Consider the following 24,815-nt stretch of genomic DNA (forward strand, 5'->3'; position numbering starts at 1 on the left):
CCACCCCCAGTATGGTGGGCGGAGGTTGGGGGAGCTGCCTGGGTGTGGAGCTGATCCTGCAGCCCTCAGCCCCGGAGCGCCCTCTGGTGGGTCCAGGAGGGTAATGAAATCTCAAAGCAGGGTCTGGAAGCTAAGCTCCTGGGGTCCTTTCTTCACACACTTAGGTCAAGGAGACCAAGCCAGAGCGGAGAGCTCTTTGTTACCAGTGCTACATTCCAGCAAGTCGACTGTCTCCCTGCTGCAGTGTTTTCTGGGGCAGATATTCTAGAATTTAGAAGTATTTATTACTAATGCCAATAACAATAAACACTTGCAGAGAAGTTTATAGATCATTAAGTGCTTTCACATGGACTTGCTTAACTCGCATAAAAAACAAAACCCTGAGAGTCTTTATTATCCCAATTTAGGAAAGCTCAGGTTAAAGCTGAGAACATGAAATGACTCGTCCGAACTAACGCCGGGCCAGTTGTGAAGTGCAGAGATACGGCTGCAGGCCATATAGCTTAGTGAAAGTGTGCGCATACGCGTAAGGAGCAGCTGCTGCCTACAGACCAGAGTGGCTCAAAGGTGGCCGCCGTCCACCTCTCCAGTGGTGCTCCCACATTTCCGTGGCTGCTGCATCCCTTCTGTGTCCACCAGAACCAGCATGGGCACCGTTCACGTGCACAGACAGCGTAGATGGGCGTGTGGACTGTGTGGCCGTACATGGCAGATGTTAGGGAAGGGCACGGACTCCTGCCGGCCGGGCTCCTGGCAGGGCTGCTGCGGTCACGCAGGGCAGCCGGTGTGCCTGCTCAGCCTGAGACTGCTCGCCTTGGCAGAAGCAGCAGAGTTGCAGCACGGGCAAGAGGAACCAGGAGGAACAGTCGGCCTGGGCCCCTTGCATAGTCTGCAGGACGCCTCAAGGGGTGAAAAGCGAGAAGCCGCAGTTACTAACGCAGAAAACGCGATAGGGTTTCGGAATCCACATGGAAAGCTCAGGTTGAACCGGGGGTTAGAGTAGTTTGTCCTTCCTACGTGCCGGTCGACGTACTCAGCTGACTGGGATTTAAAAACAGGCTGGGGGAAGGGTGCTGCCAAGCTGCTGGCACGCCCTGACCCAGGTGAGGCAGGGGAGGGGAGAGCCCGAGCCCCCGAGCCCCCGAGCCCCCGAGCCCCCGAGCCCCCAAGCCCCCAAGCCCCCAGCCACGCTGTCCTGAGATCAGACTGCTGGTTGTGAAGGCACTCGTTCCTCCTGACACACAGGTATCCCTGTGTGGCTGAGTTAAAGTCCACAGAGAGTCTGGTTCTTAAGTGTTTGATGGTTACATGAAAATCCTATGAGTCACAGGGTAGAAAACTCAACTCGAATAGGTGAAACAATAGAAAATGTTTTGTTTGCTATATGTAGGAATGCCCTAGGCTTGGCTAGTTGATTGACTTAAAGACCAAATCTTTTTTTTTTCTCTCTCTCTCTCTGCTGTCCTCAACTTTTCTGCCTGTCCCCCATGGTTGCAAAGTGGCTGCAGTCACTCCCAGAATCATGTCCTCATCCAACTCCTCAATTCCAAATATCTGAAGGCTGGAAGAGACAGCATCCATTTCTTGTGTTCCTTTACACAAAGAGGAAAACCTTTCTTGGAAGTGCCTAGAAGGCTTGCCTTCAAGTCACATTGGCTGGAACCCATGTGCCCATTCGGAGCCAGGCACCAGCAAAGATAATGAGGTTGCCGTGGCTGGTTTTATGCTGATCACATCCCACCCCGTTAGGGAGGGCCACTTGAAGTCCCTCTTCTCTTGATAAGCTTTGCTAGGCGCTTCCTTAGCAAAGAGTCCAGCCAGCAGGGAATCCACAGTGTGAACTCCCACTCGAAAGTTCTGTTGTACTCCTGTCCCTTCCAGGCTCTGCCAACATCAATGACCGAAGCATGCTGGGTAAGCGGGACAGTGAGATGGCTGTCATTGTCCAGGACACAGAGACGGTGCCTTCCGTCATGGATGGGGAAGAGTACCAGGCCGGCCGCTTCGCCCAGGGACTCCGGCTACAGTGCTTCAGGTGGGCCTCCTAAGCTGGGTCTTGGCCATGGGCCCTGGGGCTCAGCCCACCCCTCCCTTAGCTCATGTGAGCATGCCAGGTTCCTGGGGTGGGGTCTCCATCCCAGAAGATGTGTGCTCAGCAGGGTGCAGAGTGACTCCGTGCAGTACTACTGAATTTTATTTTCATAGTCTCTGCCATTGTAACGTGTAATGGAAAGCAATATTTACAATATATCAATTAATGTAGGAATTGAGCAGGTCAAATGGTCTAGTGACAATTTGTTTTTTATTAAAGATTTATTTGTTTATTTGAAAGGCAGAGTTACAGAGAGGTAGAGGCAGAAAGCGAGAAAGACAGAGGGAGAGAGAGAGGCCTTCCATCAGCTGGTTCACTCCCCAAATGGAGCTGGGCTGATCTGAAGCCAGGAGCCAGGAGCTTCTTCCAGGCCTCCCATGCGGGTGCAGGGGGCCAAGGACTTGGGCCGTCTTCCACTGCTTTCCCAGGCCACAGCAGAGAGCTGGATTGGAAGTAGAGCAGCCGGGACTAGAACCTGCCCCCACATGGGATACTGGCGTAGTAGGTTGCCCCTTCACCCCCTACACCACAGCGCTGGCCCCAGCCAATTTAAGTTTTAAAAGATGATTCCAGTTTTAAAAACTGGAAATTACTAAAGGAGTATGCCAAGCGGTTACTGGTGTCTGATGTACGTGTGGGAACTTCATTTGTCAGGTTCAGGATGATTCCAGATGTGGAAGATCTCTGATCTGCAGGAGATGGGCGTTTTAAATGAACCTGTGCTGGGCTGGAGAGCAAGCATTAAGCATTGTGTGGGCCTGATGAGTCCCTCCTTGAGTTAGGTGTCATTGAGAACCCTGCGGGCTGAGCTTTAGCTGCCACCAGGACCTGCGGGCTGTTTTTCTCGGTAGAATAATCCTCCTAGAGCCTTCCAGGCAAGGTCCCAAGTCTGTTCTCACTCCTGTCCAGTGGCTTCCTAAATCACAGGAAAACTAAGAACAAGTGAAATCCTCATTCCTAACACAGCGCCCTCTCGGGTCACTGTTCCCCTCACTTGCTGCCGACCCTTTCTGCCCACCGTCTGTGGAACACCTGCCCACTCTCCCGTCTCTAGGTCTTGGCAGGAGGTCCACAGTTTCTCGATTCTAGAGCTGTACTGGCCACACTGTGATCTCAGGGTGGCGTGGACAGTGAGATGCAGCAGGTGTCCCTGAAATGGCTAAGGATGGTGCTTCGTGGTACAAGTGGACTTCAAAAAGTTCATGGAAGATGGAACCAAAAAATGAATTTTGCAAAAAAATCCTTGAGAGCCATGCATAGTTTTTCCCATAATACACATTTTCTATGGCCTTTCTGAAAAACCCCTTATATGCATGAATTTCAAATTGTTGTACTCCAAAATAAACGTGGGTTTTAGTTGCATTTTCCACAGATGTCCTGGAGCACTGTTGTGTTTGTGGAGGGGCACTGCCCGGCGTCACTGTTGGAAGCTGGCTCACCAGCAGCCAGGGGCGTGGCGAGCACTCCGCCTCCCACCCTCTGTCCTCCCACCCAATAGAAGCTTTGGGCTCCAGAGGCGTTCCTTCTGCTGCCTCTCCCCAAGAAGCTCAGCAGACCCGCCCCTCACACTTCCGCCTGTCAGTCAACACCTCCTCCCCAATTTCACTGCTGTATTTATTGCTTTTGTTACTAATTAGTTTGCCAGTAAGAATTTTTTTTCAAGTGATTGATATTTCTATTAGCTTCTAAGGTTAACGTGTTTTGCTCAGCAGGGGAGAATTTAAAATTAGTGCCCTGCCAATCCACTCATCGATGGCCTACTGCGGCATATACACAAAAACAAATATTTCCTTTCGTAAACTGCAAATATATGCCAGACCTTTTTGGTTCTGTGAGGATTTAACTATTGTCTTTAAAGTGTGGGCTTCTTTATAACTTTTCAAATTTGTGATCATTATTGAGCATTCTGATGTACAACACATTTTCAATGTAGAAACGTGGTAAATAAGAAAACAGAAAGGAAAATTAAATTGACCTATGCTAATAATGTTAACATTTCATATATATGATGTCCCTTGTTTGTATACTTAAGTATTTACATGTGGTATTTTTAAAATAAGAATCTTGCAGGTCTACAATATTCTTTATTATTAACTTTACACACGTTTTTAGTGTGTTATTAAATTTTTGGTAACCTTTTAGTGGCTATGTCATTTTTTCACTTAAAAGTGTCAGAAAGTTCATGGAAATGGAATTAAAGGAGCTGGCCACAATGGCATAGTAGGTTAAGCATCTGCCTGTGGCGCCAGAATCCCATACAGGGGCTGGTTCGAGACCCGGCTGCTCCACTTCCAATCCCACTCTGCTGATGGCTGATGGCCTGGGAACGCAGAGGAGGGTGGTCCAAGTGCTTGGCCCCCTGAACCTACTTGGGAGACCCAGGGGAGGCTTCTGACTCCTGGCTTCAGATCAGCCCAGCTCCAGCCATTACAGCCACTTTGGGGAGTGAACCAGCATATCAAAGACCTGTCTCTCTCTTTCTCTCTCTCTAACTTTGCCTCTCAAGTAAATAAATAAACCTTTAAAAAGGAAATGGAATTAAAAGAGAAGGTGGATTTTCCATGAAGGTTTTGAAGACCCCACTTGTATGTGTCTGCCCTCACTCCTGTAACACCTCATTGTGCAGCAGGTTTGTGGCTGACAGAGAAGAATGATTATGTCTGTAGATACCTCCTTGGCACTGATTGTCTCCTTACGCTACGGAAGCTTTTCTGCCCCCTAACTTCTTATTATATCACTCACCATGTTTTAGAGGGGCTGTTCCTCATGCCTTTACTGACTTCCATTATTTTATTTAATCCTTGCCAATATGTTAGATGTCAAATGGAATGTCATTATTTTCATTTTTTAGAATTTTTAAATGTGTTTGTCATGTGTAATTATTCTTTTGTAAATTGCCTCACTTATTCATATTCTTCACTCATTATGTTGGAAGGCCTCATTTTCTCTTAATTATTTATAAGAACTTTAATTACATAGGATGCTAAGTTCTTTGTCACATGTGTTGTGAATCTGGCTAGTCAGTTGCCTTTGAATCATGGAGTATGTGGGGAAATTTTTCAGTTTTTTTAAATGATTTATTTGAAAGGCAGACTTAGGAGTTGGAGTGTTGAGACAGAGAGAGAGGGAGAGAGAGAAGAGAAAAGATCTTCCATCTGCTGGTTCATTCCCCAAAATGTCTTCAGTAGCTGGAGCTGGGCCAGGCCAAAGCCAGAAGCCTGGAACTCCATCCCGGTCTCCCCTTTCCTGGCACATTAACAGGAGCTGGATGGGAAGTGGAGCAGCCAGAACTCACACAGGCACTCATGTAGGATGCTGGCTTCCCGGTGACAGCTTAACCCTCTGCACTACTATACCAGTCCCATGAAAAATTTTCAGTGTTTATTAATCAACTCTTTCAGTGTATTTTTTGTTTTTCCCCCTTTCCCATACAATTAGAATAGTTTTCTCAGTGAAAATCAAACATGTGTTTATGTTTTCCTCCAGTACTTGTTTGCTTTTTGCTTTTTACATTTGACATCTTAAGGTTAGTGTAATGTAAGAAATGAGTAGGAGGCCCGGTGCTGTGGTGTAGGGGGCTAAGCCTCCACCTGCAGTGCCGGTTCCTGTCCAGGCTGCTCCTCTTCTGGTCCAGCTCTCTGCTATGGCCTGGGAGGGCAGTAGAAGATGGCCCAAGTCCTTGGGTCCCTGCATCCACATGGGGGACCCAAAAGAAACTCCTGGATCCGGATTGACCCATCTCTGGCCATTGAGGCCATTTGGGAAGTGAACCAGCAGATGGAACACCTCTCTCTGTATCTCTTCTTCTCTGTAACAACTCCACCTCCAAAATAAATAAATAAATCTTAAAAAAAAAGAAAGAAAAGAAATGAGTAGGGGCTGTAACTTCCCCCACCAGCTAACCCACTGACCCAGAACTGTGTGATACACAGTGGTACCCTGGCTCAGTGATCTGCTGTGCCTGTTGGTGATGTGCCAAATTGCCATGTATTCTGCCCCTTCTCTAGTCCTGTAAATGCTACATTGAAAGAATGGTCACTTGCATGTCAGTGTGATACCACATTTATTATTATGGCTGTGCATTTTAATACCACTTTTTGCCATACCACTTGCCCAAATCTGTATTATTTTCCAGAGTTGTGTTATTTTTTTAAAAAAAAAATATTTTTTTTATTTGAAAGATGGAGTTACAGAGACAGAAGCAGAGAGAGAGAGGAGGTCTTCCACCCACTGGTTCACTCCCCAAATGACCCCAACAGCCAGATCTGGGCCAATCTGAAGCCAGGAGCCAGGAGCTTCTTCCAGGTCTCCCATGTGGGTGCAGGGGCCCGAGGATTGGGCCATCTTCCACTGCTTTCGCAGGTTCATTAGCAGGAAGCTGGATGGGAAGTGGAGCACCTGGTACTTGAACCAGTGCCCATATGGCATGCTGGCACTGCAGACTGGGGCTTTAACCAGCTGCACCATGTGCCAGCCTGCCTATTCTTAAATATTCATTTTTCACATGAACTTTAGAAATTTACTCAAGTTCCCTCAAATCCTTTTTTATTTTTTTCAACTTGGGTTATAACAGATTTATTGGTTAATATAAAAAGAATTGACATCTCTGTAATGTTGAGTCATTCTATTGAAAAATACAGTATGCCTTCAATTTATTTAAAATTTTTGTTCTTCAGTAAATCATTATTGGGGGAGAATTTTTTCACTAATTTAGTGACTTTTATGCTGATCCTATACACTTCACGCTAAGTTTATTCCTAGTATTTTATTTTCCTAGCAAGTTTTAAACTGTCTTAAAGAGACATTTGTTCTTGAACAATTATTTTCCCTCTGCCCCAATGGCAAATACAGATGATATATTAAAAAGCACCACAAAAACCTCATGTCAATTTTAGCCTCTTTTTATTAGGAAATGTTCCCAAAGATAAATATTGTGGCCTAGAGCACAGCCATTTTCTCACTTAAAAAACGCAGCTCCAATCCATTTTCCATCTGGGCTATTTTTGAATAGAAATAGACACAGTTCAATGTGAAATCAATTCTAAATAGAGACAGCATCAGCCATCAGAGTACTGCACTGAATGTCACAACTCTGAGCTGAACAGTTCATTAAGTCCTAGAAAATTATCCAAACTTTACAAATATAACCATCACTCAACAGAAACCATTATCCACACAAGTAAGTTCGGAATCACTTGAAGAAGTGGGAATGAGGAATGGAAAGAGCAGAAATAACTGCAGCTTTACTACCTTCCTACTTTCTGTGATATGTAAACAATTAAATGTTAAATAATCGTCATTATATACATAAGATGAATCAAACTATTTTCCTTCCAAACCTTAGTCCTCAATATCGTACCCAGAGTACTTCCTGTTGTTTGTATGTGTTAACATAAATTTCTTATAATTAAAATGTCAACAGGGAAAATAATATATTGCTAGACTTTGCTTGTTGTAAACTTATTTAAATACTTCTATGAGCAAGACCTTAACCGATAACTTGCTGGACACATTGTTTCATTGCTTGTTCTAATTCTTTAAAATTTTGATTTATTTAAGAGGCAGAGAGGGAAAGAGGCAGAAAGAGAGAACTTTCATCCGCGAGCCCACTCCCCAGATGTCAGCAATGGGAACTCAATCCAGGTCTCCTGTGTGGGTGGCAGAAACCCAGCTGCTTGAGTCATCATGCTGCCTCCCAGGACATGTGTTAGCAGGAAACTGGAGTCAGAAGCCGGAGCTGGGAATTGAACTCGGGCACTCCCAGGTGGAATGCAGGCATCCTAACTAGCATCTTAACCAGGAGGCCAAACGCTCACCCCTCTTGTTCTAATTTGAAAGCCCGTCACAAAAATACTCTTTGCTCAATTTTCAGCTCCTTAGACCTAGCCCAAATCAAGGTGTTGTTATACTTTACTGATTGTCATAAAATGAGTTACCTCTCAAATAGGGTTCAGTTATCAGTCAGCATCTATGTGCAAACATCATCCCTTAAGTTTTTTGTTGCTGTTGTTGTTGGTGTTAAAGTTATTTCCCTGTAGTGTGAAGGAGGCACTATTTGAAGTAGAAATAGAAATCTGGGCTCATAAAACTCAAGAATCCTAGTGAGCTCAGATCTTTTTATCTTGAAGACTTTTTATAAAGCAGAAAGAGTACAGACTAAAATGAGTTTCTCTTTTACCCCTATAAAGTTGAGTGATTTCAAGAGTTGATAATGTTGGCGATGACTGGAGAGAGATGCATGGTTAACAGTGGCTGTGTTGCTACAACCTTTCTTGGAGTAATGTTGTATATTCTTTGGCCCAGGAATTTTAATTCTAGGATTTTTTCTAATTAAAAGTTTACAGAAACTCGCAAAAGTTATATATGATGAATAAATTATGTTTACTGGTGCATTGTTCATAATAATGAAAAACTGGCAACCACTCAAATTCATAGTAAAAGAATGCTTAAAACGTTCATATTGATTGGAAGCTCTAAACCCATGACAATGATGATGTCAGTTAACATGTATCTAAACACAAAGAAGGTAACAGTATAACAACATCGACGGCACTAAACCCAGTGAGCAGTCCTTGCCTGTGCTGGCACAGATCTCCTTGACATATTTCCTGATGTGATTGTAAGACACCACACCCCTGGCTTCTCTCCAGCCTTGCTGGTTGCTCCTCTTCTCCACTGCTGTTGGGGTGCACCAGGTCTTCCTCCTCTGTGTATACCCACGCCTCTGGAGAGCTTGATAAAAAACATACAGCTCCATAAGCTTAGATGCCAATACAATTCTCCAATTTCTACTCCCAGTCAAGCCTTCTCTCCCAAACTCCAGTCCCATTTATAGAATGGCCTGCTCAGTGTTGCCACTTCGATGTTTGAGATTAGATGTCCCAACAGGCTCCAAATTGAATTCCTACTCTTCTCCCACCAACTAGTTCCACCCACAGAACTCCCCATCTCAGCAAAGGGCAACTATATTCTTCTAGTTGGTCAAGAGCAAAACCTTTTTGTCATCTTTGATGCCTCACTCTTGCTCAAACTGCCTCCACTCTCAGTAAAACCTGTTGGCTCTGTTTTCTTCCCCACTAGTACTCAGGCCCAAGTCACCATCATGTCTCACCTAGATTACAGTGGTGGTTCCAGACTGGTCTTCCTGTTGGAACCCTGGCCCCTCAGCATAACAGCCGTATTTAATGTGTACATCAGATCCTGCTGCTTCTCTGCCTTGATGTCTACAGTGAGTCTCTACTTCATTGAGTGTAAAAGCCAAAGTCCTTATACGCCTATTTTCCCATCGCTCTTTCCAGGTATCACAGGCCTTTTGGGGGTTTCTTTGAATGAACAAGGCATGTGAGAAAAGGGCTCTGGATGCAGTTTGCATTCCAGCTCAATTACTAGTCGATGTCTCCAAACCTCAGTTCCCCACTCAGAAAATGGGGATCATTTGTCCCTTCCACCTGACAAGATGCAAGGTAGAAATGTGCTGTATCCTACATCCTTCTGTAAGTGCTAGGGTTATTGTAATTTAAAATATCACTTCTAAAACTTGTCTTTCTGAGCTTAAGAATTTCTTGTTATTTCTCATTCTCTGTTTATATATGGTCAATTCAGATAGCATCTCATCTGTGGCTTCCATTATGCCAGGTACTCTGGGGGTAGGAGAGTAACCAGGTCATAATCTTTCCAAGAATTTGCATTCCAAAAGTGGGAGATGCCCCTGTTAAACATAAAAAGTGCATGAGACATTTCAGGTGCCCTGGCAAAAACAAAGCCTATACAAAGTACAGTAGGGAACCAAGGCGCAATGTTCAGCTCTCCTAGATGTAAGTGGGAGATGAGAAAAAGGGAGCCAGTGAAAGTTTTGGAGAACTCATTTTGTGCTGAAGCCTAAAAACCAATAGGTGGGTTCAGGTTAATAGTTGGGAGAGGAAAAAATCTCCCTGACCACACCCATTGCATGCTGTTAACATATACTCTGTGTTTATCACTGTTAAGACTACCTTTTATGCGCCGGCCGCAGCGCGCCGGCCGCGCCGGCCATTGGAGGGTGAACCGACGGCAAAGGAAAACCTTTCTCTCTGTCTCTCTCTCACTGTCCACTCTGCCTGTCAAAAAAAAAAAAAAAAAAGGCTACCTTTTAAAAGGGAACATTTCTTCATTCTTGGACTCCCCCCACCAAACACAACTCTACCCAGAGAGTTCCATGTCTTTCTTACCCTTTCCTGTGCCTTAGAACTCAGCGAAGTGCTGAGGGAAGAGGAGAGAGATGTGCAGGGAGGGGAATGGGCACAGATGGGGGACAGGGAGGAGGGAAGGAGGAAGGCAGGCGCTGATGGGGATCTCAGCTCTACTACTGACCTCATATGAACTTGAACATGTTATTTAACCTCCCTCAGTCCCTTTATCTGTGAAATAACAATAGTAAGAGTTGTTTTTTCATAGAGTTACTGAGGATTTAGTGAGACAGCCCTTGAAAGGGCTTAACACATTTTCTGGTACTTGTTTTGAGGGCTAATTCTGTCTTCCATGCCAAATTACAAGGATCCTCTTAGAACAAAATTAGAGTCTTTCTGTCCGACAATTAAACCATTCAAGCATCAAAGCAATGTAGGTTTTGGTTTTTGTTCTATTTTGTTTTGCTACTTAGGAGATGCATCATGTATTATACATTTTATTTAGTTTTAATGGCTCCCTTTGATTTCTTTAAAAAAACAAAAAGACATCTGAGGCTGAGCGTCTGAATTACAGCTCCCAGCAGAAACAATGCCAACCACAAACTTCTTTATCTGCACTACTCAGTTTTGAGGGTACTTGTATTTCAGGGTTGTCCTGGGCTATCTTTCTGACCCCAGCGAGGACATTCAGGATCCTGTGAGCGACAAATTCTTCAAGGAGATATGGGTTTCAACAGCAGCTCGAAATGCTACAATTTATGATAAGGTAAGGTTCGTATATCCTGCCACCACCTGTTTTTCATTGAATTTCATCCCCAAAACTACATCATTATTTCTCCATTTGGTAGATACAGGAAATTCTCCATGAGTGTTAAGGAACCGATAGATTTCCAGGTGGTCAGGATACCTCTCTGTAGACATTAGAAACTTGAGTCAAAAAGCATGATGGATTTATGTTTAGAAGGGAATAGCAGCATTTCAACCTCTCATGTGGTGTGTGAATCTCATCCTATGTATCCCTCACTCACGGTTACCCAGCTGTTGAAAATGTTTAGTGGCAAGCAGAAGAAAGGCAAATGGAAATCTCAGACCTGCATCCAGTCCCCCACCTGGCTGCAGGTGACGCCACTTTGTGTACAGTGAATAGATTCCCGAGTCCTCCTTTCCTCCCTGTACATTGGAAGGGATAGACTCTAGAGTGGTTATGAAAATAAAAAATACCTACTTTGCATTAATTGTATTTAGCTCTTAGGTATATTAAATAGTATCCATCCTTTTTAAGTTAAGTTACTAATGAGGAGACCTGTCCTATGTTGGACTGTGGGGAGCAATTCGGACTAGACTAAGTTACTGGAATTAAGACTTATTCTATGCATCTGCTCTCCCACAATATGGCGCTGGGAGAGGACGAAATAGCTTCTACACAGCTGCCTCCAGTTCAACCAATAAACTGTAGGACCTACTCCTGATTGGAGGAGAGCAGCGTACTCGGCGTGTGGGTAGCAGAGTTGGGATTGGTGGAAGAGGACTATAAAGGAGGAGAGAGACGACATGCACCAGGAACATCCGGATAACATCTGAGCAGCCCCCGAGAGAGCCGGCCGGCGGTGTGCCGCTCCCCCGCGGAAGTGGGGAAAGTGGCAGGGGGAACCGCCCTTCCACAGAGGTGGAAGGGACGGTAGCCAACCCCGGGAAGAACCAGCAGCAAACCCGGGGAGGGCCGAGCAGACAAAAGAACAGCGCAGGGTCCTGTGTCGTTCCTCCACGAAGACGGGGAGCAACATTGGACAACTATAACTTTAGAAAAGTCTTCTAAATTTTAGCAGCTCCATTGGATGCATAGAAAATGTAGATTCTGGTAAGTTCTACCCACCAGTTATGATAAAGAATGTACAAGAGTCAAGAGCTGTGCGGTAGCAGAGCAAGTTACCTCGTGATAGGGGAGCCAGCTTCTCACTGTGGAAGGTACTCCAGCTGAGATTCACTGGTGATCTATAAGAAATTGGGGAAGAGTGATTCTTTGTGACTTCCACAGTCCCTTGGAGCGTGGTGACGTCCCCTTTCTTAATGAAACATGACAAATATCTACATAGCCTTATTTCACACTATTCAAGGTCATGATCAAATAGGTCATGTACATGGAATCTCTTACAATGTAATTTTAGAAGCGTAGCTCACAGCCTTATTTGGGTGCTAAATTGGGGGAAGATGTCTATAAAAGACATTTTAGAGATATTAGGATAAATCTGAATGTGGGTCATATTTAAATGACACATGGAATTAATTTTCGTAGGTTTGAGAATGGTAGTGTGATTACACAGCCAAATGTCTTTATTCTTAAAAGATACATGATGAAATATTTAAGGATGAGATGTTATGATGTCTGAAAGTCATTTTCAATCAGCCAAGTGTTATATATTAATAATTGATAACTCTAAGTAAAGGTAGAAATATGAACATCCTTCAAAATAAAATGCAATATGCAGTTTTCTTCTTAGACCATAACCTGTGAAGTTCACGGATGATTGTTATCCAAAACATTAACCTTATTGGTAAAAATCGGTAAAAATCCTGTACTAGCTTTACTTTATTCTGGGGTTAACGACCTATGTAGATCAGGTGTAAGAATCTAGCTATAATTTATTTTCAGGCTTTAAAACTTTATTTGCATCTTTAAAAATTGTGCATTCCAATAATTAAAAGCATTCGAATAAAAAAATGACACTCTTATTAAGCTGCACGTTACAGCCTGAAGGACGCCTTGGGTCAGGTTGGATTTTCCTCTGGGTTTCACCGGCGCCCACCCAGCTTCTTCTTCACCAACAGAGATGTTCTTTTCCTTCCCTGCTGCCAGAAGGGAGCAGGCCTGGCCTTCATGGTCAGTTCTCCATTCTTTGACGTGAAAGGGGCAGCACAGACTTTTAAACTTGATCCAACCCTCCTTGGCATCTTGCAAAATTAAACAGCTAAAAGAAGTAAAATAAGAAGGCAGTGTTTGTGGAATGTGCAGTGCGTATTGATAGCTCACGCCTCCTTACAACTCGCCGGCGCGCTTCTCTTGTTCAGTCGTTTCTTGCATTTCTGTCTTCTTCAGTTTCTTTTTCTATTTTTTTATTTATATACAGGGAACAAATTTCATGTGTTTAATATATACAGTTTTAAGAGCATAATTGTATTTCCCACCACACCTTCACTCCCAGCCTCCCTCCTTTTTCTTTTCTTATTTTTATTTTAATTTTTACAATGACAAGCTTAGCCCTCCACTAATAAAGAATTCAACAAGTACAAAGTAGAAAATCTACTGTTCCTCAAGAGTATAGACAAGGACTATAAACAAAATCAAATCTCCAGATGTCAGTATCCCTCAGATATGTGACTTTTTTTTTTTTTTTTTTTTTTTTTTTTGTACGCTATGTATTAGTTTCCACTGATCAGGGAAAACGTATGGCATTTGTCTTTTGGTGATTGGCTTATTTTACCAAGCATAATGGCCTGTAGTTTCATCCATTTTGTTGCAAAAGACTGGATTTCATTCTTTTTGATAGCCAAGAAGTGTTCCGTTGTGTATGTATTCCACAATTTCTTTCCCTAATGTATAGTAATTTTCATTGTAGAGATCTTTCACCTCCTCAGATAAATGTATCTAAATATACTTAAATTTATTTCAGTTTTTTGAACCTATTGTGAATGAGACTGATCTTGTAAGTTCTTGCTCAACCATACCATTGTTTGTGTATACAAAGGTTGTCATTTTTTTTTTTTGCATTGATTTCATATCCTGCAACTTTGCCAAACTCTCTTGTGAGTTCCAGTAATCTTTTCATGGAGTCTTTTGATTTCCTTGGGTATAGGATCCTATCATCTGCAAAGAGGGATAATTTGACTTCCTCCTTTCCCATTTGTGTCCCTTTGATTTCTTTGTCTTGTCTAACAACTCTGGCTAAACCTTCCAGAAGTATATTGAATAGTAATGGTGAGAATGGGCATCCTTGTCTCATTCTGGATCTTAGTGGAAATGCTTCCAGCTTTTCCCTATTCAATATGGTGCTGGCTGTGGGTTTGTCATACATTGCCTTGATTGTGTTAAGGAATGTTCTTTCTATGCCTAATTTGCTAAAGGTTTTTTTTTTTTTTTATCATGAAAAGATGTTGCATTTTAGCAAATGCTTTATCTGTATCTATTGAGATAATCATATGGTTTTTATTCCTCAGTTTGTTAATGTGATGTATCACATTTGTTTATTTGCACATGTGGAACTATCCCTGCATACCAGAGATAAATCCCACTTGGTCCGGGTGAATGATATCTTTGATGTGCTGTTGGATTTGATTAGTTAGTATTTTGTTGAAGGTTTTTTTTTTTTATTTGACAGATAGAATTAGACAGTGAGAGAGAGAGACAGAGAGAAAGGTCCTCCTTCCATTGGTTTACCCCCCAAATGGCCGCTACAGCTGGTGCTGTGCCGATCCAAAGCCAGGAGCCAGGTGCTTCCTCCTGGTCTCCCATGCAGGTGCAGGGGCCCAAGCACTTGGGCCATCCTCCACTGCTTTCCCGGGCCACAGCAGAGAGCTGGACTGGAAGAGGAGCAACCGGGACTAGAACCTGGAGCCAATATGTGATGCCGGCACCTCAGGCAGAGGATTAACCAAGCCACGGAACCGGCCCCTTGTTGAAGGTTTTTGCATCCATATACATCAGGGATTTTGGTCTATAGATGTCTTCCTTTGCTGTGTCTTTTTTCTGGCTTTGGAATTAAGGTGATGCTGGCCATATAGAATGAATTTGGGAGGTTTCCCTCCCTTTCAGTTGTTTTGAATAGTTTGAGAAGAACTGGAATTAGTTCTTTAAAAGTTTGGTAGGATTCAGCAGTGAAGCCATCTGGTCCTGGGCTTTTCTTTGTTGGGAGGGCCTTTATTACTGATTCAGTCTCCATCTTGGTTATTTACGTTTTCTGTGTCTTCATGACTCAATTTTGGTACATCATTATATTTCTAGAAATTATCCATTTCTTCTAGATTTTCCATTTTCTTGGCATATAGCTGTTTGTGGTAATTTCTAATGATTCTTATTTTTGGTATATATTATAACATCTTTTTCATCTCTAATTGTATTAATTTGGATCTTTTTTTAGTTGTTTGGGCCAGTGGTGTATCAGTTTTGTTTATTTTTTCAAAAAAACAATTCTTCATTTCATTGATCTATTGTATCTCTTTGGAGGGTTTCAATTTTGTTTATTCTCTAATTTTTATTATTTCTTTCTCCTATAATTTTGGGTTTGGTTTGTTCTTGTTTTTCTAGATCCATGATATACATTGTTGGATCAATTATTTGATGCCTTCCCAATTTCTTTTCTTTTTTAAAAAAGATTTTATTTATTTATTTGAGAGGCAGAGTTACAGACAGGGAGAGAGAGAGATCTTTCATCTGCTAGTTCACTCCCCAAATGGCCACAACTGCTGGAGCTGGGCCAATCCAAAGTCAAGAGCCAGGAGCTTCCTCCAGGTCTCCCACTTGTATGTAGGGACTCAAATACTCAGGCGATCTTTAAGTTCTTTCCCAGGCCATAAGCAGAGAGCTGGATCATAAGAGGTGCAGCCGGGACTTGACCCGGCACCCATATGGGATGCTGCCGCTGCACACAGAGGCTTAGCCTACTACATCACAGTGCCAGCCCCTCTGATTTCTTGATATAGGCACTAATTGGTATAAACTTTCCTCCTAACACTGCTTTTGCTATATTGCATAGGTTTTAATATGTTGTGTGGTCATCTTCATTCGTTTCTAGGAAATTTTTGATTTCTCTATCAATTTCTTCTGTGACCCACTGTTCATTCTGCAGCATGTTTTTACATATTTTCTAGAGTTTTTAAAGTTATTAATTCCTAGCTTCATTCCATTGTAGTCAGAAAAGATACAGTTTATGTTTTCTGAATTTGTTGAGACTTGCTTTATGGCCTAGAGAAAGTTTCATGTGCTGATGAAAAGAATGTGTGTTCTTCAGCTATGAGATGAAATGTTCTGTACATTCAGGTCCATTTGATCAATAGTGTAGATTAGCTCTGTTCTTTTCTTTGTTGATTTTTTTCTCTAGTTGATCTGTCCATTGATGAAAGTAGGGTGTTGAGGTCCGCCATTATTATTGTATTAGCGTCTCTTCTCCCTTTAGATCCCTTAATGTTTGTTTGAAATAGCCAGAGACCTTAGCATCAGGTGCATCTTCCTGTTGAATTGATCCCTTAATCATTACATAATGCCCTGCTTTGTCCCTTTTTACAATCTTTGTGTTACTATTTTGTCTGATATTATGAAGACTACTCCTGCTCATTTTTGCTTTCTGCTAGCATGGACTATCTTTTTCCATCCTTTCGCTTTCCGTCTGGGTGTATCTTTGTTGGTGACTTAAGTTTCTTGTAGGCAACAAATAGATAGGTCTTGTTTTTTAATTACTCAGACTATATCTTTTAATTGCAGAATTTAGGCCATTTGCATTCAGGGTTATTATTGATAAGTAATCACTTGGTCCTGCCATGTTTCCATAAATATTCCTATTTTTTGTTTTGAATTTCCTTTGTACTTTCATTAGGAGATTTTCTTTTTTTAACTTTTATTTAATAAATATAAATTTCCAAGGTACAGCTTTTGAATTACAGTGGCTTTTTTCCCCCATAACCTCCCTCCCACTCGCAACCATCCCATCTCCTGCTCCCTCTCCCATCCCATTCACATCAAGATTCATTTTTAATTCTCTTTATATACAGAAGACCAATTTAATATATACTAAGTAAAGATTTCAACAGTTTGCACCCATACAGAAACACAAAGTGTAAAGTACTGTTTGAGTACTAGTTATACCGTTAATTCACACAGTACAACACATTAAGGACAGAGATCCTACATGGTGAGTAAGTGCACAGTGACTCCTGTTGTTGATTTAACAATTGACACTCTTGTTTATGCTGTCAGTAATCACCCGAGGCTCTTGTGATGAGTTGCCAAGGCTATGGAAGCCTTTTGAGTTCACGGACATTGATCTTAATTAGACAAAGTCATAGTCAAAGTGGAAGTTCTCTCTTCCCTTCAGAGAAAGGTACCTCCTTCTTTGATGGCCCGTTCTTTCTGCTGGGATCTCACTCACAGAGATCTTTCATTTAGGTCATTTTTTTTTTTAACCACAGTGTCTTGGCTTTCCATGCCTGAGAAACTCTCATGGGCTTTTTAGCTGGATCTGAATGCCTTAAGGGCTGATTCTGAGGCCAGAGTGCTGTTTAGGACATCTGCCATTCTATGAGTCTGCTGTGTATCCTGCTTCCCATGTTGGATCGTTCTATCCTTTTTAATTCTATCAGTTAGTATTAGCAGACATTAGTCTTGTTTATGTGATCTTACTAGGAGATTTTCTGCCTTCATATTGTTTCAGGATAATGACTGTCTATCTCTGTTTTTTTGTATTTAACATATCCTTAAGTATCATTGATAAGGCTGGATGCATGGTATTCTTTCAATTTCTGTTTGTTTTAGAAGATCTGTATTTCACCTTCATTTATAAATGAGAGCATCACTAGGTACAGTATTCTAGGTTAATGGTTTTTTCTCTTAGGGCTTGGACTATGTCTTTCCATTGTCTCCTATCTTTTAGGATATCAGATGAGAAGTCAACTGTCAGTCATTGGAGGTCCTTTGAAGATTATCTAGCATTTCTCTCATACATGCCTTAGGATCTTTCATGTTTTGCTTTTGAAAGTTTAATGTGTTGTTGTGAAATCTTTTCTAGCCATGCCTCCTGTGAGTTTTATGTGCTTCCTGTACTTGGATATCCCTATCTTTCTCCAAATTAGGGATGTTTTCTAGTGTTGCTTCACTGAATGTGTCTTCTAATCCATTCAATCTTCCCACACATTCAGGAACTCCTAAGACACAGATGTTTGGTCATTTGATAGTATCCCATAAATTTCCAAACACTGTCTTTTTGGTTTTTTCTGACTTTTTCTTCTCTTTCTCTGTCTGAGGTATTTCCAAAGATTTATCTTCTAGCTCAGATAGTCCTTCTTCTGCCTCACCAAGTCTGTTGTTAAGGCTTTCCACTGTGTTTTTATTTAACATTGAATTCCTCATTTCTAATAGTTCAGTTTCTCTTCAGTATATCTGACTCCTGGCAGAATTCTCATCCATATCATGTATGGATTTCTTTAAGACATGTATTTGCTTCTCTGTGTTTTTGAGTAACCTTATGATCATTATTTTCAGGTATTTCATCAGTCTCTTCGTCTTCACATTCTAATGTTGAAGGGTTATTATGTTCCTTTCGGGGAGTCATTGTCTTTTTCATGATTCTTGTATTCTATGCGTATTTTAGCCATTTTTAGAAACACTTCTTGATTTTCTTTTCTGAGGGCTTTTATCTTTGAAGTATGCCTGTCTGGCTTAGTGGAGTATCTGTTCTTCAGTGGATATCCAGAGGCATGTGCTGGGTGGAGCCAAGAAGCTCTTGCCAGTGCTTGAGGGTGGGGCGAGAATCCAGAGTGACACCAAGATGGACATGGTGGATCTTGTCTATCAACAGCAGGGTGGAGAATATAATCACATCGGCTGGCATGATCACAGCTTTACCCCCTCTCTGCCGTGGTGAACCAGCTGCCCAGGGTGAGCCCACAGTGGCTACTCACCCCACCCATGCAGGCACAGAAACTGCACAAAGGATTTGCACGCTCTTCAGTGTGGGCGCAGAACCCTCTGCAATGACACACTCCAGGCACTCAGGGATCTCTGAGCCTCTGAAGCCAGACACAGGGGTTGCTGAAAGGCACGACCACACCTTATGCCCTATCACACACTCACAGAATTGCCATTCACAATGCACAGGGCTCCCACAGTCACAGGGAGCAGGGATCCACTCTCAGCTCCGCAAGCTTCCCCTGTCCATGGCGGAGCCATGGCATTCCCAGAGTCAGCTGTCTGCCCAATAGATGTTGGTCGGTGCTCCACCGTGGCAAGTGTAGTCCAGTTGCCTTGAGAAAGTGAAGGGAGGGAGGCACTTAAAGGCCTCAATGGGTGCCCTGCAGACAAGACTCAGTGGCAGTGGGGACTGTGGGTCTCCCCCCCATAAAGTCCTCCAGTCACAAGCAGGCCACAGCAGCCTCTACTTGCCTTATTAAGATGGTGCTTCCTGCTAGTTACTGGGTGCCCTTGGTGGGGGGATTGGATGAAAGCTATGTGCTCTCCCTTCATGGGGTTAGGTTGGTACTCTGTCCCCTACCAGTGCTCCAGGTGGGACTCGGAGTCAGCGGGGTTCGTGAGGTTCTCCCTCAGGCAGTATCACTAGTGACTCCAGCTGCAACAGAAGTTCCTTCCTCTGCGCTCCAAGATGTCTTCCCCAGCAGCCACCAGCCAAGGGGGTTGCCAGAGATGTCCCACTCGCCACTGTGTGACTGACTGTATCATCCCTGCTGCTCCACAGAGTCTCTCTTCTTTCTGGAGATTTCCCACTGCAGACTTTGCTCCAACTGCCCCCTGGGAATGCAGCTCCTCCCCCTTTCTTCTGCTGTCTAGTCAGTGGTCAGACTCGGCATGTCTTTTCCATATTCCGCCATCTTGGATCTCCCTTCTTAAGTTTCAGCTTACGGAATTTCTCCATTTCAGCCATAGTGGGTGTGTCAGACATGGTTGCAGAGGAAGCCAAGCAAGGCAATTGAGCGAGTGAAGTCATATCTGTGAGTAGCTAAAATTTCTTAATAGAGGAAAATCTAGCAGTCTCTTTGTAGCAAATAAGAGAGCAACTCTTAAATTTAAATCTGTTTTAACATAGAACTAATGTATGTAATCAAATAAAGATTTTGCCTGTTGGAATGAATATTTTCCATAAAGAGAACATGATTTCTTTTAAACTGGTCAGTTTCCTATTTGTTTTAATCAGGTGTTCCGGTGCCTACCCAATGACGAGGTACACAACTTAATTCAGCTGAGAGACTTTATAACCAAGCCCATATTAGCAAAGGAAGATCCCAGTAGAGCTGAAGAGGAACTGAAAAAGATCCGCGGGTTCTTGGTGCAGTTCCCCTTTTATTTCTTGTCTGAAGAAAGTCTACTGCCTTCCATTGGAACCAAAGAAGCCATAGTGCCTATGGAGGTTTGGACTTAAGAATTACACTCATTTGCAGCTTAAGGACTTCACCCTGAAGATCACACTGCACACAGACTCTTTCTGGGGACCTCACAGCCATAGCTGTGCTGGGTATACCCTTGGGCCCAACCCAGGGACCCTTTGGAATTGCTGAGAAGGGCTGCCCTCGTGCTGATATAAGGACACTGAATGTCAGCATGGCTTTATCATTCCTCTTGCCTGCACTTGTGAAAAGGGGACTGCACTCCTGTTGGCAGCACCCAACAACTCAAAACACATCATCAAATTCCAGAACACACACCAGAATCCATCTGTGCTAACGAGACTTCACTGGCGACTGTACTCCAAGTCCTGAAGAGCTGTCTGGACCTCTTCTCATCTTTCCTTACTTTCATCTCAGCAGCCATTGTCTGCTGGATCCGCTGTCATCTCCTCGTTCACGTAGGCACTGTTGAGCCACCGTTTGTTTTTAGGAGACGTGAGGTTGATCAAGATCCTTAAAGGTTTAATGGGATGCTCCTGCTCATCTGGTCCAAAAGTAGTAGTGTTCATGCCTCCAAGGGTTTGACCATTATTCTTTTCAGTTTACTGTGAGGACAGGACAGAATTTGGTCCACACAGTAGCCTGTGTTAGGAGTTTCAGATAACACTGGCACTAGATCTTAACACACAGAGCAGCAGAAGGAATTAAATTAAATTTTGAAGCAGAGATCTCACTTTGTTCCTAAAGGCACTGACAAGATGTGTCCTTGTGATAGAGATCACCTGATCACATTCGATAGTGTGTAGGGTGTTTGATTACACAGAAAGCAGATAACAGAGCGTTTAACCTTCAGAAACCTCCCAGGTGTCAGTGGGGATCTGATCCAGATGACAAAAGAAGACTCCTCGTCCTGTAAAATTTCCTGTCACCCTTAGCCACTGGATTCATTGGAACTTGAATTTCTCAATTTCATAATCAAACCATTGAGTACAATTTGTCTTTCTAGAGAATCAAAAGCTTCGTAATTCCTACCAAGTTAACAAATACGAGCCTAACCTTATTTGACATTCAGCTCTCCCACTCAGAGCTGTTCTTGAAGAAAAAGTAATCAATTACAAGATATGTTCTGCTTCACTTGCATTATTAAAGGTTCATTAACATTCCAACAGGGCTTCCAAAAAAGTTAGAATATTTATTAATCCACGTTGTGCTTCTGGATAAATTTTTCTGGAAACCCATTATTTCTTTTCAGAATTTAGAATACCCCTTGGTTGAATAAAGATCAAATTTTATTAGACAGAACTACAGTCCAGTCCAAAGAGCTGATGTGGGTTCCCAAAAGATCTGCCACCTTCTGGTGCACGTGCAGGAACCGTGACTGCCTGGGCAGACTCTCGTTTGGGCTGTTCTTTAGAGAAGCAAGCACTCAGTTGCTTTCTGCAGTCCAAAAGGTTAAACAGGAGCACAAAGTCCAGGATGTGAGTAGACGAGAGAGGCAGTGTCGTGCCCAGGAGAGGATTTCATCACCAGGGAACATTTCACAAGTGAGCTAGGATTCCTAACAATGGAAACGACAATGTTCTTATGAATAAACTACTTCTCCTGTGGATAAAGATGATAAAAGAACCTCATTCTGTAGCAACTATAATTAATACATGTGATATTTATGAAAGAAGTTTAGATTGGTGTTTGAAGAATTGTGTATGTGGAATACTTACAGATTTCTTGCATTTTAAATATTTTTTAAAAATTTTAGAACAGGCCGGCGCCGCGGCTCACTAGGCTAATCCTCCGCCTAGGGGCGCCGGCACACCGGGTTCTAGTCCCGGTCGGGGCGCCGGATTCTGTCCCGGTTGCCCTTCTTCCAGGCCAGCCCTCTGCTGTGGCCAGGGAGTGCAGTGGAGGATGGCCCAAGTCCTTGGGCCCTGCACCCCATGGGAGACCAGGAAAAGCACCTGGCTCCTGGCTCCTGCCATGGGATCAGCGCGGTGCGCCGGCCGCAGCGCGCCGGCCGCGGCGGCCATTGGAGGGTGAACCAACGGCAAAGGAAGACCTTTCTCTCTGTCTCTCTCTCTCACTGTCCACTCTGCCTGTCAAAAATAAAAAAATTAAAAATTAAAAAAATTTTAGAACAGTCGGCAAATTGGATCCTGACTTTATACAAGATGTTTCAATAAGACCATGAAAAATAAAATCCTAAGAGAATTTTGTCCCTTAATAAGCCATTTAATCCAATCCCTTCCCATTTTTATAGGTAAGGGAAGTGAGGCTCCAGTTGGGTAAAGGATTCCTTTAAATCCACCCAATGTATAGATGGTGGAGCTGGACTAGAAAATTGATGTAGCCTGTTCTTGGCCTCTCTCCTCACTTCATCATTGCCCAAAAATGAAGACATGCAGCCTGCAGATTGCAGGAGGGATATCTCTAAGCCATTCTGGATGCCTGTGATGATATCTATTTGTGTGTTTGTCTCCCCTACTAGAATGTAAGCTCCATTGGGCAGGAACTTGACTGTATTTTTGTTCCTGTGTATCCACAGAGCCTGGTATGGTACCTGGTTTATAGGGCAGGTGAATACATGTTTGCAGAAAAATAAATGAAGTGGGAAAGAAAGCCAACAAAATGAAAATGTACTGACTCTCACACAAGGACTCTGACTGCTGGTTTCTGTGGAAAGTCTGTTTTCTCCTGCGTCTTCTCAAAGGCAAGACGCTCATCTGTGAGGAGGCCACACGATTTACTTGAGGATAGTGTGGGAAGTTCCGTGCAATAATGGCATCTTTTGCAGTAGCAGTTTACATAATGCAGCATTCTGCAAAATTCTCATGGGATATGGACACGAGCTGTACTGTATGACCCAGTTACCTGTCACCCTCAGACACTACTACTACCTACTAGAAGTTCAAATAATCTCTCTTTAACATTGCAATGTCTGATAAAAACTTGCAAATGTAAACAATACAGAGTCTTGACAAGCTATTATCCGTTCAACATTTCAAATTGACTGTAATCTTTTGAAATGCCTATAAATGCTATACCTGACAACCTGCTGATCTCTGTGATAATTTTTGTTTTCAAGAAGGAAAAATTCTGTTTTTACAAGAAAGGTAAAGTGGAAACTGGTCCTTGCCTCCTAAAGCTGCTCAGATTGGCCCAGCTTAGTCATCGCAGAATACGCTCAGCACAGCAGCTCTGCTGTAGGCATTTGTTCCCGTGGCCGGCCGGCCTGTGACTCCCCTCCAGTAGGATGACGTGATTCCTTAGCTGCCATGCATCACAGAGAGGCTGGGGAGCTGGCTGTTAGGTGGTTGTGTGGCATCTTGTCGAGCAAAATACTGATTTTAAAAGCACTTACAAAAAAATTTTTGTCTGTAGGGACTCAAATAAGGACAGTTATTTTCTAACAGAAGAATGCGAACATATTTGTGCATTTTTAATTAGCAGTCTTTCAGATTAAAAAGCAAGCTGAGGAGTCACTTTGCAGAGATAAGAGTAGGCAGGGTAGATTTTTCTGTTTACGTAGTTGATAATCTGTATATCTTGCTGCACCACCTCATTCTTTATTCCTTCAGCCTCTATCTCTGACCAGAGAACCTCCTTATAATATAAAAGACATTTTAGAGGACTAGGAAAAGTTTCCTGGAAAAAGCAAGTTTAGGCTTTGTATTAGTCTGTTCATACTAATCATTGTAAGTTTCAGAGTTGAGGTGGTTGGTAATCCAACCAGAACAGGGGCTCCACTATTTACTCTTCTCTGTTCTCAAGCAACTGTATTGCTTCACTGTATTCTAGACAAATGCACTTAAGTGAATGTCATCCTAGCTCTAGCTTGATGCTAGGAAGTATAACATATCATGACCTGCTAATGTGTCTTCCAATTGGAGTCTTCACATAAAACAAACTAAGCCAATAGTTTTGATACTCTTCATTTGGTAATTCATATCAAAGCACAGCAGTTGGAGCATAGGTGCTCTGACACAAAGAGAAAATACTGGATGATGAATATCCATTCAGAATGTCCAGATATTCTGAAATGAGCCTCTCCCTAGGATAAGGTTTAGCAAATTAAGCCTGGACCTCCTGTTTTTATAAATAAAGTTTTATTGGAACACAGCCACACCCATTCACTTTATATGCCTTCATGATTATATGAAATATTTGCAATCTTTGAGAAAATAATTTGCTGATCCTTCCTCTAGAGACAGTGGAGAACGTCCAAAGCCCCTTAACCAAATGTGGGGGAGTTTTAGTCTCCATCAACAGAGTTTCCAAGTCTCCCTATCTGAGGACCCAACATCCTTTGATAGATTTATTCTAAGAACACAGCCAAGGCTTGATGCCTTTTTTTTCTATTTATTTATAAAATACCTACAAGGTTAATGGGAACTATAGTCACCCCACTATTCTGTGTAACATTAGGAACTTATTCCTTTGATCTGACCCTGATTTGGTGCATA

The 24,815-nt window shown here is 42.8% G+C and overlaps 1 protein-coding gene across 8 annotated transcripts in view; it reads left to right on the forward strand.

Moving 5' to 3' along the window:
- Positions 1-23,403, forward strand: part of PLD1 (phospholipase D1) — a 244,843-nt gene extending 221,440 nt beyond the window's left edge. For 5 of the 8 annotated variants that reach the window (XM_070072511.1, XM_070072513.1, XM_070072515.1 and 2 more), the window contains 3 exons: positions 1,882-2,035; positions 10,906-11,023; positions 20,169-23,403. In XM_070072511.1, the coding sequence (XP_069928612.1) occupies positions 1,882-2,035; positions 10,906-11,023; positions 20,169-20,393 (497 nt within the window). In that variant the 3' untranslated portion in view covers positions 20,394-23,403. The remainder of the gene's footprint in view (positions 1-1,881; positions 2,036-10,905; positions 11,024-20,168) is intronic. The other 3 variants (XR_011388052.1, XR_011388053.1, XR_011388054.1) reach the window with 2 other exon arrangements.
- Positions 23,404-24,815: the final 1,412 nt, after the last annotated feature.

The sequence above is a fragment of the Oryctolagus cuniculus genome, chromosome 4, assembly GCF_964237555.1.
Source record: "Oryctolagus cuniculus chromosome 4, mOryCun1.1, whole genome shotgun sequence".
In the NCBI taxonomy this organism is placed as follows: domain Eukaryota; kingdom Metazoa; phylum Chordata; class Mammalia; order Lagomorpha; family Leporidae; genus Oryctolagus; species Oryctolagus cuniculus.